Source organism: Culicoides brevitarsis, chromosome 1 (assembly GCF_036172545.1).
Source record: "Culicoides brevitarsis isolate CSIRO-B50_1 chromosome 1, AGI_CSIRO_Cbre_v1, whole genome shotgun sequence".
Lineage (NCBI taxonomy): Eukaryota > Metazoa > Arthropoda > Insecta > Diptera > Ceratopogonidae > Culicoides > Culicoides brevitarsis.
In genome coordinates this window covers 23,527,926-23,546,625 of record NC_087085.1, presented here as the reverse complement: position 1 = coordinate 23,546,625, position 18,700 = coordinate 23,527,926, and the positions used below count along the sequence as shown (strand labels likewise).

The following is an 18,700-nucleotide window of genomic DNA, read 5'->3' as shown; positions in this document are numbered from 1 at the left end:
AAATAAATAATTTAGAAAACAAGCTCTATACATACATATGTACCTATATATTTTAAATACCTCTTTCAGATTCTTTATTCAACAAATACGGGAAGTTCATCTACGTAAATTTAATTTGCGACGTAGTGCTTTGGAAATATTTTTGGTTGATCAAACTAATTACTTTTTAAATTTTACAACTAAAGTTCGAAACAAAATATACTCTAAAATATTGAGTTTACAGCCACCTAATATTTTATATGGTTCAGGTAGAAGTCCATCAGAACTTTTGAAGTCTTCTGGTTATACACAAAAATGGATCAATCGTGAAATATCAAATTTTGAGTACCTTATGCATTTAAACACAATTGCTGGGCGGTCATATAATGATTTGTCACAATATCCAGTATTTCCATGGATCCTAGCTGATTACACAAGTGATGAACTAGATTTATCAAAACCAGAATCATTTAGAGACTTGAGCAAACCAATAGGTGTTGTAAATCCTAAAAATGAGTCTGAAGTCCGGGCAAAATATGAAGGATTTGAAGATCCTTCAGGCATGATACCAAAATTTCATTATGGGACACATTATTCAAATTCTGCTGGAGTACTTCATTATATGATTCGTGTGGAACCTTTTACAACATTACACATAGATTTGCAAAGTGGAAGGTTTGACGTTGCGGACCGCCAGTTTCATTCAATTCCACAAACATGGAAATTGCTAATGGATAATCCAAACGATGTAAAGGAATTGATTCCCGAGTTCTTTTATTTTCCAGAATTTCTTAAAAATACAAATAAATTTGACTTAGGAACATTACAAAATTCAAAAGAACGAGTAAGTGACGTTATTTTACCATCATGGGCTAAAAGTCCTGAAGATTTTATCGTACTACATCGAAGAGCTTTGGAGTCCGAGTATGTATCACAGCATTTACATAATTGGATAGATTTAATTTTTGGTTACAAACAAAAAGGACCCCGCGCAGTTGAAGCACTTAACATTTTTTATTATTGTTCATACGAAGGGGCCGTTGATTTAGATAAAATAAAAGATGAAAAAGAGCGCGAAGCGGTTGAAGGAATGATAAATAACTTTGGTCAGACACCGTCTCAACTAATACGGGAAGCACATCCAAGGCGATTGACAGTTGACGAATGTTTAGCTAAATTAATACGCCTTGAGCTAAAACGGCCAGATCTTACTCAATTTCTTGATCGTGTTTCGAATTTGCAATGTGATTTCTCAAATGATAAAGATCCAGTGATTTTCTTAAGCTCACCTCGGAGTCCACCTCGTTCTTTTTTACAAACCAGCCCTGACATTTTAATATCAATAACGAAAAATGGTATCTTAGGTTGTCATAGTTGGCTCTCTTTTGATAAAGATAAAGGTTTCTTATTAGAAATTGATGCAACAACATCGAATTTGAAGTAAGTTTAGAAACAATTTTTTCAACTAATTATTTTAATTTTAGTGAACTTATACACAGAGCCGAAACCACTAGGCATAGTGGCGTCAAAAAGCAATATGAGCCAATAGGAAAGCCAACAAGGACTCTCATAGTGACAATTTTTCACGAGGAAAAAAGAACTCGGACTTATTTAAAAAAATGTCAAAAAGTTTTCCATAGTCGAATTCCAATAGGTGCTAAAAAAATATTTTGATCTTAGAGTTTCCTAGTTGAAATCTAATAGGAAACATTTTTGGTCAACATATTTTCTTGACTCCTCGTAGAATTAGACTAGGAAAAAATTTTTGTCTCCTATTGGAGATCTCAAATTTTTTTCCCAAAATTTTCCTTTTCTCCCTTGTGTATTCAAGTTGTGGTATTCCTAGCCTGCCTAGTTGCCATATTGCTTATATCAACTCGTGGTTTCTTTTGGAAATTCCTAGCGGAAAACTGTCCTAGTGGTTATGGGCTCTGTTCAGGCTTGTATAATCTAGATCAAAATCAAAAAAAGATTTGATCTTTTTTGACGTGACAGATCAGATCATAATTTGATTTGCAATCTAATCAAAGAATTTTTAACCCTCAACTTTTTTTGATTTCTAAAGTTTTAAATTTTTTTTTTTCGATTTGTTTTGATTTGATCTGATCTTATTTTGATTTAAATCAATTTTTATATCAGATCAAATCAAAAAAATAGAGAAATAGTCGTCTAAAGAACGACATACTATACCGCATTTCGATGTTTCATACCTCTCATTTAACAATTTCGTACTCCTCACTTTACAATTTTATACTCCAAGTTTCACAATTTCATACTCCTCATTTAAATTTTCCGAATTTCTTATCATCTTTAGACTTTTCCCATTGAAATTCACATATTCACAATTTCGTACTCCTCACTTCACATTTTCGTACTCCTCATGGCTTTTTCACATTTCCATACACCTCACAATCCAAGAGACTGCCCACAGACCCTTCAGGGTCCTCAAATAATTAAGAATTACAAAAAAAAATTTGGGGCACACCGGAACACACTGACACACACACACACACACACACACACACGACAAGTCGAGTTTAATACCGCATTTTTTCTTCGAAATGCGGTAATAATTTGAGGGTTGAAAATTATTTGAGTTGATTTTCAAATCAGATCAAAAATCAAATCTTTTGTGATTTGATCTGAGGCATGCAAAATAAATCAGATCGTGATTTGATTCTTAGATCATTGATCTAGATTATACAAGCCTGGCTCTGTTTGATATTGCATAATTGCGGTTATATGTCAAAAATGTACTATATTTACTTCAATTTTTATTTAAATTTTTACCAAATTTATTTTTTATTTTATTTTTTTTTTTTTTTTATTTATATTGAACTCAACAAAAAATTTTGCTTCTAACGGGTTGGCGTCAAAACTATGCGTCTCCGAGCATATGTTCCATAGTGAAAAATGATCTACTCGAGTCAGCGCACAATGTTAGCGAAAAAAACGGCACCCCCAATTTTATTGTGTTGCATAAGTCGATTTTTTCAAAAGCACTAAAAATTTTTCAATAATCATAAGATTTTTTTATAGTTTTAAAAACTATAAAACTTAGCACTATAAAGTATGAAATAAAATTATAAAAAATATAAAAAAATATGAAAAAATATTTTAAAAAAATATTTAAAAAAAAAATTAAAAAAATATTTAAAAAAAAATAATAATATTAGCAGTTGTGTTGAATCTCAAAACTTGGTTTCTATTAATCTCCTTTCCAATCAACATTAATGAGCATTCGAAAATTTTTTGTTTTTGTTATTGTATTATACATATAGGCTTTAATTGAAAACTGTTGCCCAAAATTTATATCATTTTAATCAGTTTGATAAAAGCTCAGCGAGAATTTTTATTATATGAATGTCTCCCTCTCATAAGGAACTTGTTTCATGCTTTATAGTTAATTTATTTTCACTCTCCTTGGATTTTACTTGTTTCATACTTTATAGTTTGTTTTTTTTTTTATTTTTTTTTTCAATATAAATTTGTTTTAGAAGTTGAAAACTCCATAAAAAACTTTTTTTAATATTATTTTTTTTTTCTTCAAGTAGTTTGTCATTATTTTGAAATAAAAACCATAGGGGATATAGGAATTTTATATGTATTTTCGTTTTTAGTACTATTTCGTATTTACTATTAGTAATAAAGTTAGTACTATTAAAATTGTTCAATTTTGAATTATTTCCCATAACCCCACCACCATCGCCCTGAACATCCAAACTTGGATAAGGGGTGACAGTGGGGTTGCACTGTCCTTCATTGCCGAAGATTTATCAGAGGTGACATGGCAAATATCACGCTCCTAGGTTTTCCCCGAAATTCATCGGTACTCATTTGGAAAAGAGGCTGAGTCGACCTCAACTGCTCCATCCGATTCCTACTACCTTCCACGGGAATCGAACTGAAGCCGATCGAGCACATGCATTAGTACCCGTATAATACTACACAGCGTAATGCAGCGTAGTACAACAAAGTACTGGCGCGTTAACCCACTCGACCAACGAAGCAGTTCCCATAAGGCAAGTACAATTCCAAAAAATGTTTCACATGTCCTCCCTCCTAACTTTTTCCGAAAATCTAAGGAGGGAATAATGATAATGGTTTTGAAATATTTTTACCTTCAAAACATACGAAAAATGACAAAAAATCATCAAAAATTGGTTGAAATCTATAAATTTTGTTATATTTTGCAATTTTTCAAAGGGTTAGACTAATTTTCACAGAAAAAAAATTAAAAAAAAATTATAATTTGGAATTTGCCAAAAAATTTTAAATTTCAAAAAAGTCGTTAAAATTTTTTTTTTAATTTTAAAAAATGTTTTTGTTTCCAAAATTGTCCAATTTCCAAATGTTAAAATAAAAGATTTAAAATGTCTTTAAAGTACACAATTGAATATTAAAACTCTTTATGTGAAAAAGATGGAAAAATCATTAAAATCATTGTTTTCCATTATCATTATTCATCACTCCCACCTCCTTACTTTTTAAGGTTCAAAATAATGTGAAACATTTTTTGAAATTGTACTTGCCTAAATTTGGTAATAATAAGAGTATTTCTGCCATTTTTTTCGTGCTAAACATTCCTTGAGTCATAAGAATCACTTTTCTCCATGAAACATATGCTCGGAAATGCATAGTTTTGGAGCTTACCCGTGATTCCTTGTATTTGAATGAATCTACAATATAAATTTGGTAATAATAAGAGTATTTCGGCCAAATTTTTTTTTTCGTGCTAAACATTCCTTGAGTCATTAGAATCACTTTTCTTCATGAAACATATGCTCGGAAACGCATAGTTTTGGAGCTTATCCGTGATTCCTTGTATTTGAATGAAACTACAATATAAAAAAAATAAAAAAATAAAATAAAAAAAATAAAAAATAAATAATAAATAAATAAATAAATTTGGTAAAAATTAAATTCTTGATTTTTTTTATCAAAATGTTCATGAATAACCTCTAAAATGTTTTAAAATGTCAAAATTATTGAGAAAAATTATTTAACTATTTAATTATTTAACTAAAAGATCGCCAAGAAGCTAGCAAAACTTGATTTCTTAAGTCATTTTGTATGAAAAAATATTTCAAAATCTATATAAAATTTATATATCCCCCATGGTGATTTTTGATAAAAATGATGAAGGAGGAAACGCTTAACAGAAAATAGTCTTAGAACACCCTAAGTCCTTTTGTGTTTTGAGTCGATGTTTAGTTTACTTAGGCGACTTAATTTTAATTCATTTTTATGTTTCTTTGGAACGCCAAGTTATTTGAATAGTAAATTCATTAATTTTGATATTGGCATTATAATAATTGTTAATTCAATGATTTTTTATAAAAAGGCGAAAGTTTTTAAATCGCCGCACCCAAATCTTAGGGTCACTACGCCCGTACGGATTTTTTTTTTCTTTTGAAAAAATTTATTTTTTTACATTTCTCGACTTTTTTGTCCAAAATTGTCACTTTTTCGCCATTTTTCCCAATTTGAATTCTGGGCTGAAGATTTTTTGTTCAAGCCGAGAAATTTATGCCTGATTTCGAATTCTTTGGAAAGTTTACTGTCGTTTAGCACCTTACCGCCTTTGATTCTGACAATTTTTCGACGTTTTCTCGATAGTTTTTTGCTTTGTGCACCAAAAACATAGTAATGGTATACACAAATATTTGCCATTTGAAATCCCGGATTTTAAATTTACCTATAAAAGTACAGATCTTATTATCTTATCTTGATGTCACCAAAAACAAAGTTCCATGGCAGTAATGGAAAATATTTTGCGATACCTATCATAAAATTTTTAAAAATAAGGGTAAAAAAATTTCGCCAAATATATTCAGTTTTTCATTTCTATACGTGATTTTGGTATTTTTTAGAATGGAATGCACCATATATGTTGTAAAAATATTATAATACAGAGTGATTCTAAAATCTTTCATCATACTTTATTGAACTTTATTAAACCGCTCATTGAACTTTTCCATACTTTATTAAACCATATTGAACTATTGTGTACTTTATTGAACCATATTGAACTTTATTGAACATTATTGAACTTTATTGAACTTTTGAGAATTTTTTTAAATTTTTAATTTTTTTATTGAACTTTATTGATTTCATGATTTTTAAAAATAAAGTTCAATAAAAAAATTTAAAAAAATTCTCAAAAGTTCAATAGGTAAAGTTCAATAAAAAAATTAAAAATTAAAAAAAATTCTCAAAAGTTTAACAATGTTTAATAAAGTTTAAAAGAGTTTAATAAAGTTAAATGAAGTTCAAAAAAGTTCAAAATTTTTTTTTTGAAAAGTTCAATAAAATACAATAATGTTCAAAAAAGTTCAATATGGTTCAATAAAGTACACAATAGTTCAATATGGTTTAATAAAGTATGGAAAAGTTCAATGAGCGGTTTAATAAAGTTCAATAAAGTATGATGAAAGATTTTAGAATCACTCTGTATATAAATATAAATATTTTATATATTATAAAAATATATATGGTGCATTCCGTTCTACACATTTCATACAAAAATCATCTAAAAAATAAATGAAAAATAATTAAAATACACATTACTATCTATTTGTAAAAAAAATAAATTGATTAGTTAAATTCTTCTCGACTATTTTGGCTACAAATAAACTAATATTTTTTACCAGTTATAGTATATTTAGTTTTTCTAATATTCAAAGTTTTTTTTAAATATGTTGGTTATAGAAAATTAAATATAAAAAAAAAATGAAAAAATCCGATATTGTTTTTTAAATTTTTTTTCAAATCTTTTTTAATTTTGATTTTGACTTTTTTTTATTAAATTATCTATTTTTATTAAATTTAATATATTTAGATGAGATTCGAACCCGTGAATTTCGTCTTTATATCCATTAATCTCTCCTCGAACTGAGCTATACTTACATACAGATGCAATAAATTTAACTGGTTTTTTCATAAAACAGTAACAGCAATGAAAAACTGAATAGTTTATCGTGATGTCCATCATAAAAGAAGAAACTTTTGCTTTGGCGAAATTTTTTTCTCCTTATTTTTTAAAATTTTATGATAGTTTTAAAAAAAATTTTATCGAAAAAAATGGAAAATATCCGTGTGGCAAAAAAAGATCAAAATTTCAAGTTTATTATTTGAAATTTTTTGTTTACCGGGATTGTTTCTCGTCTCGAGTACATCAATTTTTACAAAGTTGTAAGCTCTTCAGAAACTCTCCAGTTTCCAGGATTGTAGTCAAAATCTCAAGGATTTTAAATTTTTTTTAGAAATTTTCAGAAAAGAAGAAAGGAAAATTTCAAGCTTTGTTACCGTGATAGATGTATTGTTTGTTTCTACATTTTTTGAAAAATTTTAATTATTTACTATTTTTGCTAATGAAAATCTAATTTGAACGATTCATTTTTTTTCACAAAAAATGTAAAAAAAAAATAATTTTATTTTCTTGTTTTGATATTCTTGAAATTTTAAGTAATTTTAAGAATATTACTAAATAGTTAGATATTGATTGGATATTGAAAACCTTCTCGAAATCTTAAAATATTTTCAACTTTTCAGAAATTCAAAAAAAAAAACTATCAAAAAAAAAATATGATTTTTAGATTTCGGTTTTACGAAAGAGTTATGCAGGTAAAAATGTAAAAAAACAGCAAAACAATTTATTTAGCAAGGTTTATTAAAAAAAAAAATCAAAAGTTTTTCAAATTTTTTGTTTGTTCGTCAACATTATAAGTATAACGAAAAAAAAAAATTCCACCTATTTTTAGATTGTTCAAAATTTTCATAGTGCTCCAAGGTTTTCAAATTTTCTCCAGGATACCTTAAACACAAAACTGGCCACGCTGTATGAAACATATGGTCGGAAACCAACCGTTTGGTCAGAAATGCTAAAAATGTAATATTTCTGTGGTTTTCAAAAATATTTAGAACCATTGATAAAATTTTTAAATATAAGTCGGAAATAAATGTCGCCAAAGCAAAAGTTTCTTATTTTTGGATGGATAAGGCCGATACAATAATTCCAAATGTTTTAGGTTTCATAGACCTTCTAAACATTAGAACTTCAAAGAATAACTTAAAAATTTTTTAAACAAAATATTGGAAATTTCGAAAAGAATGGTTTTTTGTATCGATTTTTTACTTTAAAAAATTTAGGAATAGAAAACGAGTTCAGGGACCATTTCATCCTTCTGTCAAACAATGCTCCAACTTATTTGCAGTTAGTAATGATGGAAAATACTTATATGCCGGTGGTATATGGGATAACTCTTTACGTGTTTTCAATACATCACGAGGAAAAGTTGTTGCATCTTTAATAAAACATTTTGGTTAGTGTGAAACATATTTGCATTAAAAACCTTAAATTTACGCTTCGGTATTTTCACATAATAACTTTTAATTTTACTATTTTATAGATGTCATAACTTGTGTTGCTTTAGATACGTGTGGTTCGTATTTAGTAACTGGTTCAAAAGATTTTACTTGTATCGTTTGGTCCTTACAAAATGCTGGAGTAAGGTCATCATCGCATTCAGGTACAACTCAAGTTCAAAGTCAATCAACTACAGTAACAGGGTCCGCAAGTCATCATCATCACCATGTTATTAACACAAACAATAGTGCAAACAACTGTGTACCAAAACCAATTCATACACTATATGGGCATGATGAAGAAGTCTCATGTGTATCAATTATGACGGAGTTAGATTTGGTCGTATCTGGATCAAAAGTAAATTAATGTTTTTATTATTTTACAATTGTTTCAAATAGTTTATATACCTACACATTATTTTACTGAATTATTATACTGATTATAATGTGAATTAGGATGGTGCAGTAAATGTTCACACAATTGAAGAAGGTCAATATATTCGCACGATTTATCCAGTCGGATGTACTAGTCCTAAAATAGATATAACTTACCTTACAATATCTTATCAAGGTAGTCACATTTATACATCTTTTTAAATAAAATTAATAAATAAAAGAAATTTCTATGATCGTAGGTCACATAGCATTTTCGGTTAAAGATGAAAGTTCTAATTCAGTTCATGTATACAGCATAAATGGAGAAAATTTAGGATCCAAATTTGTAGCAGCACAAATTACTGGATTGACAACTGCCGGGGAATATCTTGTTTCTTCAGATGACTCTGGTGATGTTACAATGAACAAACTTTATGGGTTTGTACTTTTAAGAGCACTTAACTAAATGATAAAATGTTGATAAATGTTGCAAAAAAATTTAGGTTGAAACCAGTGTTTGACATTCCTCTTCACATTCCTACACAAACAATTGTGGTGACTGGTGGAAACACACATATTTTAGTTCCGTTAAAAGATGGAAGCTTGTCAGTTGTTGGTGTTACGCATCCAAATACAAAGAAACATGCAGTCTTTTATGTTTAACTTCAAAAATTTTGTTTTTAAATATATTGTTCTTAAAATTATTTTTTTAAATACAAAATAAAATAGTTAAACATGCATTGAATATTTAAGTTTAAAAAACCCTTCAAATTTTCTTCTCTGGAACTTATTAATAGATTGTGACAATATTTTGAAGAAAAACAACAAATTTATCCACAAATAACTACAAATTTTTATTATCCGATTATATTTGGTATAACTTTTTTATAAATTACATAATATATTGATATTACATATTTTATGTGTTTGTTATAATTTAGACATTTATGTATAATTTTTAGGCCATTGTGCCATTAAGAGTCAACTAAATAATTTAAATCAATTATTAAAAATTTTGAAAAACTCATGTTCCTATCAATAAAAACGAAATATGTAATATTTTAGTTTGAGTTCTTTTTTTATCGGTTTTTGCACAAAATATATAATTGTAATATTGTTTCAGAAACACAAATATTTATTTCTCGCAAACGTAAAATGTATTTACAAGAATGAAAAGTAAGTACATTGATAGTTCGTCAGTCTTATATTTTATTTAAAGATTGATTAGGTTAATCAAACAAATAAAATTGTTTTCCGTTTAATTCAGATATTTAATTTTTATATTTAATTATTTTAAATAAATACGTTACCAGGCACATGCGGAATACTAAGTTTGAACTACTTAATTCAGAATTTATTAGGTAGTAAAATCTAATTTATATGTATTAACTATAATTTATAAATAAATTATCGAAACGTTATTTAAATGCTTGGCTTCACATTGTATAAATTTAATCATCCTTTATTGGGTAAATAAATGTGGAAATAGTATCTTTTGATAAACCATTTTTGGCTACACATGTGTAAGATCCCATATCAGACCATTTTAGATCACTGATTATCAATTCACCTGTTGGCAAAGTCTGAAATACATAATGTCGCTAAAATAAATCTTTTGCAATTAAAGGTTGGCAAAAGGAATCAAAGAGAGAAAAAAAATAAATACGACTGAAGAACATTGAAGCTTTAAGATTCTTTAAGAAGCTTAATAATAATTTACCTTAAATCTTGGGTCTTTTCCAGCAATAACATTTCCATCAATATCTAACCAAGTTATATCTGCAAGTGGTCGACCAATCGTTCTACAGGGTAGTATTAAATTGGAGCCCATTAAAGTTAAAATAGATTTTATGAAATTTGTAATGCGAACAGGCTTCAAGGCACCGTATAAATTGGTTTTATATAAAAAATTGTCGGTTAAATTTTGCTGTTTAATTAACGATCGAGGACCTTTATGGACGGTCGTTGATGCATATGCAGTCTTCCCTCCTGATTTCGCAACACAAGTATACGTACTTTCACTTCTAATTTGATGTTCAATTACCAAACGTGCCTTTACAGTAGTCATAATAGTAGGATCACTTTCACTTATTAAATTGGTCTCAAATTCATCAAACTGATAAAAAATATATGTAATGAGAATTTAGAATGTGCTAAAAATAGTATTAATAAGCGTACGTTAACATATTGTCCACTACCATGTACCCATTGTACTACCGGTGCTGGAGACCCTACGACTTCACATTCTAATTCAACAGAATAGCCCGTAGGTTGAGAAATTCGAAGTGCAGGAGCTTTTACAATTTTAACAAAATCATTTCTTTCTTCAAGTTTTTGTTGTCTAGAGCTTAATGAATTTTGCTCGTCTTCTAAAGTTGTGGCATAGGCACAAGTCATTACAATCGTTGCCCAAGAGAGAATACAAAGCATCTGATTTACCTTCATATTTTTGTTGTTTTTACTGAAATTTATTAAAAAATCGAACTCAATAATTTCTATTTGATTCTAAATACAGCAATACCTAATATAAAATTTTGTTTCTTTTATTATATTAAATTTTATTTATATAACTTTAGTAATTAAGCAAATTAGCTATAATTTTATTGAAATTTCGCTTCAACTTTTACTTTATCCTTTTATGAAACGTATGTAACATACATATGATATTTACAGTTATTGTTAAAAAAATATACTACTCAAGTACATACTAAGTATTTTACGTAAGTTGTTATGGAGCTTTCCATTCTAACAATATCAAAGTCCCGGATTTAAAATTCTTTATGAAAATCGAAATTCGATCGTAAGATCCATAAAAAAACTATTTTTTCTGTGAAACTTTTTCGTCTTATTTTATGTAAGATTCAATATTCGCTGAAAACACAAAAAATCACATTTTTAGAATTTCTAATCAAACAAAACGTTTTCAACCATATGTTTCATCGTAAAAATTGATAAACATAAAGATAGTTGAAATCTTGACCTTTTACTCACCCATATTTTGCGATAATTTTTTTAAAAACTATCATAATATTTTAAAAAATGAATAGAAAAAAGTTTCACCAAATCAAAATTTTTTTCAAATTTTTTTGGCATATTTTAGAATGGAATGAAAATAATAAATTTTTAATTATTAAAAAATATATTAACATTCAAATTTGGACGTTTTGCTTACGTGAAAATTTGACAATTTTCATAGGTTCAGATCAAATTTTATCGAAAAAAATTTGTTCACTGGAATTGCTTGTCATGTCAAGTAGATCATTTTTCACCATGAAACATATGGTCGGAAGCGAACCATTCTAGGAGAAACCCAAAAATGTCCCGTTTTTCATACATTTTACTTTACAGAAAAATCGGTTTCTGAAGAAAAACTCGGAAAATCCACTGTCAGAAAATTTCGCTAGAACAAAAGTGCTCTAGATGAAAGGTTTCTTATACTTTTGATTTGGTGAAGTTGTGATTTTCCGTGATTCCTCGTGAAATGACCGATATTATTAATTTTTGGAGTGAATTTCCTTGATCTCTCATAAAATTTTGAATAAAGCTAATTATGTTTGGTTCCGACCAGGCAAAAATCTCACCTTCTAAACGTGCTCTTGTACCAAATTGGCTTTCGAGTTCTCTTTTATGAAAATATTTTCAGTTGCTATTAGTGTATAATTGCAAAGTAATGATTGGAAATAAAATTTGAATGTGTGATACCTACTTTTTTTTAAATATATACCAAATACAGGAAATGTGTTTATTACTTTCCTAATGGAAATATCATGAAGTTATTCTGCTCTCTTATCGATAAACGCGTGTTTTGCAATTTTACAAATTGCTAGGTTACGTTAGAGTATATTAGGTGATTTATTTCAATTTTTATTTGCATTAATCTGATTAAATTTACTTTTCTACTGTAATTCAACATATGGCCCGTTTTAACTATAACTTATAAACTTTGAGAACTTGATTGAAATGTGCAATCAGCAGTGAATTTATCTTTTTTATGGTTTCAAAACTTTTTAATTTTTTTTATACGATTCCTTTTGAATGTTGACGAGCTCTTTTTAATTACTATTTGAATGTTATTTTTAAATGTATATTACATAGTTGTAAACAACTCCACATTGAAACGTAAACTGTTTTAATAATCATGCATATGCTGATTATATACCTTGTTCGTCTGATTTAACACGTATTTCGTATAAACTATGTATACTCATTTTTTCAATAGAAAAGTAATATCTCGTATACAAAAACATGTAGTTAATTCTTTTCTAAATTCATTTTCTTATTAAAAGAAATGTTTAAATATATATTTTAAGAGAATAGAATCTTCAATGATGACACTCACATTTATTTTATGGTGACCGTAAGTTTTGTTTCTGATCAATAATTTGTGGAAAAATACATAAAACTTTCAGAAAAATTAAATCTTTGAACTATATACTTATTTTTAATATTAAATAAACTTATAACGTAAATGAATCATTTTTATTTTACAGATGGATTTATACGTATAGATAACTTAAAAGCATTTCAAAAGTTATTTATTTTTTCTACTTTTTCATTTTTAGAAATATTTAATTTTCTTTTTTATTGTAACAGGATGAGCTTAGGAGCAGAGTACCTTTATCCAACTTTTCAAAAATTCATAATAAAAAATATTGAAGCCCTTTATCATTTCCAAATTGTTGGAGCAAGTCGGGAATCAATGTGTTGACTTAAATATTAATGCAGACCTAAAACGTTGATTCTTAACAATACATTAATTCTAGTTTATATTAATTTAAACTTTAATGTGGAAAAAAGTCAACAAAAATTTTTGTCACGTGACCTTAAAAATAATATTTTACATAAAATTTCGATAAGAAACGTCTTATAAAAGCGAATTATTGTTTTATTTTTTTGTTTAATTTTAATGTAAACAGTAATTTTTCGACCAAAAATTTATATATAAATCGCTTATTTAAAATACCTAATGATTTTTTTGACAAAACGTGAAACAAGATAAATTTTTGGAGCACCCTAATATGTTTTCTGTATATATTTAAAAAATACATATACCTAGTTTTTTTTTGTTATTTGACGTGCATTTAGAAACGTGCTCATTCATAATAAAGAATATTATATTATTTTATTATACATATGTGAGCAAAAGCAGAAGCGGAATGGATAGTTAAAATGTGTCAGACAAGTTGGCCTAGAATTTTTTTTAAATTTTACATATATATAATTTTTTAAGAAATATTAAATAGGAAAAAAGTTTCCAGTCGCCTCTTAATTGAATTGAGTGAACAAATTGTAAATAGAGCATATGCATCTTTTGATTTTGAGACGAATGGAACATTAAAGTATCATTAGGATTTTATAGTCCAAAAAATTCGAATTAGGGTATAAAATTTCCCGACTTGAACAAAAAAATCAAAAGCCCAGGTCTCAAAGTTGCGAAAAATGGCGAAAAAAATTACATTTTTTGGGCAAAAAAGTATCCTTTTTTTTTCATAGTCGAGAAATTTTTGAAAAAAATTAAAATGTTTCCCAGGCATTTTAATGAAAAGAATCCCATTTAAAAAAAATAATTGAAGATAAGCGGCCGTTTTATTCAAAACTATATTTGAAAAATATTGATAAAAATGTCAACAGCACTTAAAAAGTATTCATGTTAAATAAAATTCATTTATTTTTTTCAAAATTGACACGGTACGCGGGACTTTGCTCAAATGCCCATATGGCCAATCCGCCGGGAGTATGGAAAAAACTTTTGTGTAAATTCGGGCTTTCAAATGTTTATTTTTTTTATAATTCATTTCTCATAAACTAAACATCATAACGGGTACACAAAAGGACTATGTAACAAACATATACGACAATTCGAATTTACTTAGCTAATTCAAGGTCTTTTATTTTATTTTTCGAAACACTAGAACAAATAGGGAATAGGAAAGATTTTGCTATGATTTCATGATTAAAAATGTGACTATTGTTGTTGATGATGTTTATTAATTTGAAAGTGTAAGAATACTTCTTTATTAATAGAATTAAATAAACGATTAAAGACATTATAAAACATAAAAATAAAATGTAAGTTCATTATTTTAGACTCAAAATGAAAGTTAATATTTACTTTTATTAGTCATTATTAGTGTTTTTGCGTTTGTATAATTGTATAATTGAAAACGAATGTGATCAAAAATTTTTGACAACGATAAAATAGTTTTTTATTTTAATTTTTAGCCTTTTGACCAAATTGCACTTGTTTTTATCACTTTTTAATTTTGAGCATAATTTATTAAAAGAAAAAAAAATACTCACCAGTATCAATGCGGAACAAAGTAATTTTTCTTTTTTGCAATTAAAACCGATTTATTAATTCAATGATATAGGGTTAAATGCAGTTTTACTTAAACTTTAATAAATTTGCAACAATAACTACTTGTTGTTTAAACAACTACCAAAAGAGAAATAAAGAGAACTTTTTTTAATCAAATGAATATAAAACCTAATGCTCTTTTTATTGTCAACACTGTTTGATATTGAAGCTCAGCAGTAAACCAATTAGTAATTTTTCCGATTCCAAATAGATTTCTATTTGGAATATGAATGCAATTCGATTAAAAGATCTAGAGCCAATAATATTTGAGTATCAATTGAACAATAAACGCCTCTACAAGTTTATTTTATATAGATGTCTTAGATACAATAAATTATCATACTATTATCATATAATAAAACAAAGTATGTTTATATAAAAAAGTATATATACACATACATTTTTTTTATCTAAAAAGCAGTAAGGATATGAAATTGAATTATTTTGTAATTCGTATTAATAAAATACAATATACATTATGCATAGCACATTTATTTGGTTTGAATTTAATGCATCTTATGAATATAAGAGAGGGTCATGTCTACTAACATTGTGGAATTTGGTTTTTCATTTATTTATTTAAAAAGATTATAATGTTATTTATGAGATCTAGCCATCGAAATTAAAAAAAAAAATAAAAGTAATTTCAAAAACTCGTTTCTCTTTTTTTTCGTCTAATTTTTAAGTAAGGTTTATGTAAGATTTAAAATTCGCTAATTCCCTTTAAACACTAAAAATCACATCCAAATACCGACCAAAATCAATTGTCATAATAATAATAACTTAATGGAAACATTAAATTCACTTTTTTGTTTGACTACCAAGTAATTTAATTTTTCATAATTCACTCAAATGATGCTAAATAAAGTCTAATATTATCTTTTATATTAAATTAGTTTTATTTCTTTTTGAATTAAAGGGGAATATTTTAGCAGTTTTCATTGATTTAGATTAATAAAAAATCTACAAAACTTGCTGTAAAAAGACATCCCTTATTGAAGTTTAGATGAAAAACATTAGTCACGTAACGAAAATTCTTCAGTTCCTAAAATAATTCAATGAAAACAATTTTATATTAATAAAATATTACTTTATTATTAGAATAAATATCATAAACATAAAATTGAAAAATATTCATTTTTTTCTCCTTCCCTTTATCAAAATTCTGATGTAAATAATAAAAAATGTAAATATTAAGTACAGTGTAGTTTAAAAACTTTGTACATATTTTAGGTCATAAGATGTAACTAATTGACAAATGGGATGTATATTCATTTAAAGTAAAAACCTATAAAGGCACCATCCATTTGGCGTTGGATAAAATAGGATATTTTTTAAAACAGCACCCCGCCATTCCGGACTTTTTTAACATGACTCCCTCTAACTGAAAACAGGCCCAATAGCCTTAGGCCCAACTTCCAGTTAATCAGCCACTAAAGACACATCGAATTTTAAAATTCTCATTAAACGCGTTGTAGGTTGCTAAGCTTGTTAGGGTTAGCATTGAAATAAATCCTGACCAACATGATATATTTTGGACAATCGTTCCAAAAAAATATTTTAGTCTCAGAATTCCACAATTGTTTCATTTTTATACTACTACTTTACATATACTACTTTGTTTTTGGTGCACAAAGAAGTCCTATTTTGTGATACCCTATCGAGAAAACGTCGAAAAATTGTCTGAATCAAAGGCGGTAAGGTACTAAACGACAGTAAACTTTCCAAAGAATTTGAATTCAGGCATTAAATTTCCCGGCTTGAACAAAAAAATCTAGAGCCCAGGCCTCAAAGTTGGGAAACATGGCGAAAAAATGACATTTTTTGGGCAAAAAGTATCCTTTTTTTCATAGCCGAAAAAATTTTTGAAAAAAATTAAAATTTTTCAAAAAAAATTTTTTTATGGATTTCAACGTAGACGTGTTAGAGCATGATAATTTTGGCCATTTTTTCAATTTTTCTGAAAATCAAGGTATCAAGGGCGGATTCAGAGGGCTATCAGCGGACCACGAAGGGAGGTGCAAATCTATATAAAATCACCTTTTTTGTTAAATTTTGTGTAATTTTTGTGATTTTTAGTGCGTTTTAAGCTTCAAAAGGGGGTGCAATTGCCCCCTTTGCCCCCCTTTATATCCGCCCGTTTTCTAGTTGCTTTAATTGAAAATTGTTGTCCTAGTGAAAAAAATTTCAAAAAAATGACAATCAAATTTAGACGTTTTGGTCACGTAAAAATCTGACAATTTTCATAAATTCAGGTCCAACTTTTATAAAAAAAATTTTTTCACTGGAATTGCTTGTCATGTCGAGTAAATTATTTTTCTCCATGAAACATATGGTCGGAAACGAACCATTACTCCGAGAAACCCAAAAATGTCCCGATTTTCATACCTTTTACTTTACTCACTGAAAGAAGTACATCAACGACAATTAATAGATATAATTGTATAGGTTCAAGAAAACAATTATGTGCTCAATAACAATAAACAGAAACCAATGTATATTTAATTGATATTTTTGCGTAGTTGTATACTGTTTTTTTATTTATATACAGAGTATTTTCATTAAGTTCGCCTTTAGTAGTAGAAAATGTGCTCTCTGATTAAAAGTGATTATGTACTCTGATTATGTACGCATACCATGTTATTTCTTTCAGAGATTGTATACTTAATACTGAAGAAAATAACATATATCGTCGAGAATCCTGTCGCTTTTCATTTTTTTTTCGAATTTTTACGTGTTTGTACATTGTAAATTTGGTTTCTTTATTTTGTTTTTTGAACTTAGGGCCGCTTCAATTTTTTTTTTGCACTTTTCGTTTAATTCCCCATTTTAAAATTTAAAATTTAAAAGTGGCAAAAAAGTTTATTTAAAATTACCGTTTTTTGACATTTGAAACATTTTAAAAAATATATTCATGTAAAAAATATATAAAAAAAAATTGAAAATATGTTTTAAATTTTTTTATAGTTATTTTTACAAAATTTTTTTACTCAAAACACTCTGACATCACAATAAAAACAACTAAAGTATTCATTATTGACCAAAAATTGATTAAATTTTATTAATTTGTATGAAAAAATATTAAAAACTTTTCTTTTAACCCCCATTGTGAAAAAAAAAATCTTTTGGGACACAAACATCGTATAAAAAAATTGGAACGATCTTATTTAGTAATAAAAATACTCGCAAAGCTTTGAACAATATTTTATGATTCATGTATTTATTTATTTATTGAACAGATCAATTACAAAACTTGTTTTTGTTTAAATAGTTGCGAGAGACATCTTTGTTCTAAGCTTGAAGCTCACTTTATATTTCAATAATATTTATATGCTTTATTCGTTATTTATTTAGTTTTTATTAATAAAAATAAATTTAATGAATATAAAAAAACACAATATTTTATTAATATTAACATTTTGCTTTTATTATCATCTACTGTATTGAAATAATATAATAATTTTAGGATAGCACATGCATAAAAAGAATTTGCTAACATGTGATTTTAGTGAAAAAATTTTTAGTATTATGTAATGTTTTAAAATTTTTTCTAAAAAATCGGGAAAATTCCGAAAAAAAGTTAACTCATACTCTCTTTAACATACAAACCAAATACTTTTT

At 27.1% G+C, this 18,700-nt stretch overlaps 2 protein-coding genes across 5 annotated transcripts in view; one reads left to right on the top strand and one right to left on the bottom strand.

Annotated features, from left to right (window-relative positions):
• The window catches only part of LOC134837481 (neurobeachin-like protein 1), a 36,047-nt gene extending 26,369 nt beyond the window's left edge, over positions 1 to 9,678 (top strand). Inside the window, exons 18-23 of the mRNA XM_063852859.1 lie at positions 70 to 1,419; positions 8,131 to 8,303; positions 8,391 to 8,704; positions 8,803 to 8,917; positions 8,982 to 9,159; positions 9,225 to 9,678. Of these exons, the coding sequence (XP_063708929.1) occupies positions 70 to 1,419; positions 8,131 to 8,303; positions 8,391 to 8,704; positions 8,803 to 8,917; positions 8,982 to 9,159; positions 9,225 to 9,384 (2,290 nt within the window). The 3' untranslated portion in view covers positions 9,385 to 9,678. The remainder of the gene's footprint in view (positions 1 to 69; positions 1,420 to 8,130; positions 8,304 to 8,390; positions 8,705 to 8,802; positions 8,918 to 8,981; positions 9,160 to 9,224) is intronic.
• A 267-nt stretch (positions 9,679 to 9,945) lies between these two features.
• LOC134837483 (neural/ectodermal development factor IMP-L2) lies at positions 9,946 to 15,160 on the bottom strand. Of its 4 annotated transcripts, XM_063852862.1 has the most exons (5): positions 12,428 to 12,837; positions 12,303 to 12,367; positions 10,900 to 11,182; positions 10,442 to 10,837; positions 9,946 to 10,304 (listed from the first exon to the last, which is right to left on the bottom strand). In XM_063852862.1, exons 3-5 carry the CDS (start codon positions 11,164 to 11,166, stop codon positions 10,173 to 10,175), a joined length of 795 nt encoding a protein of 264 aa, XP_063708932.1. In that variant the 5' UTR covers positions 11,167 to 11,182; positions 12,303 to 12,367; positions 12,428 to 12,837; the 3' UTR covers positions 9,946 to 10,172. The 4 variants fall into 4 exon arrangements, with proteins under 4 accessions (XP_063708932.1, XP_063708933.1, XP_063708934.1 ...); XM_063852863.1 differs by lacking the exons at positions 12,303 to 12,367; positions 12,428 to 12,837 and adding an exon at positions 15,022 to 15,160; XM_063852864.1 differs by lacking the exons at positions 12,303 to 12,367; positions 12,428 to 12,837 and adding an exon at positions 13,061 to 13,080.
• Positions 15,161 to 18,700: the final 3,540 nt, after the last annotated feature.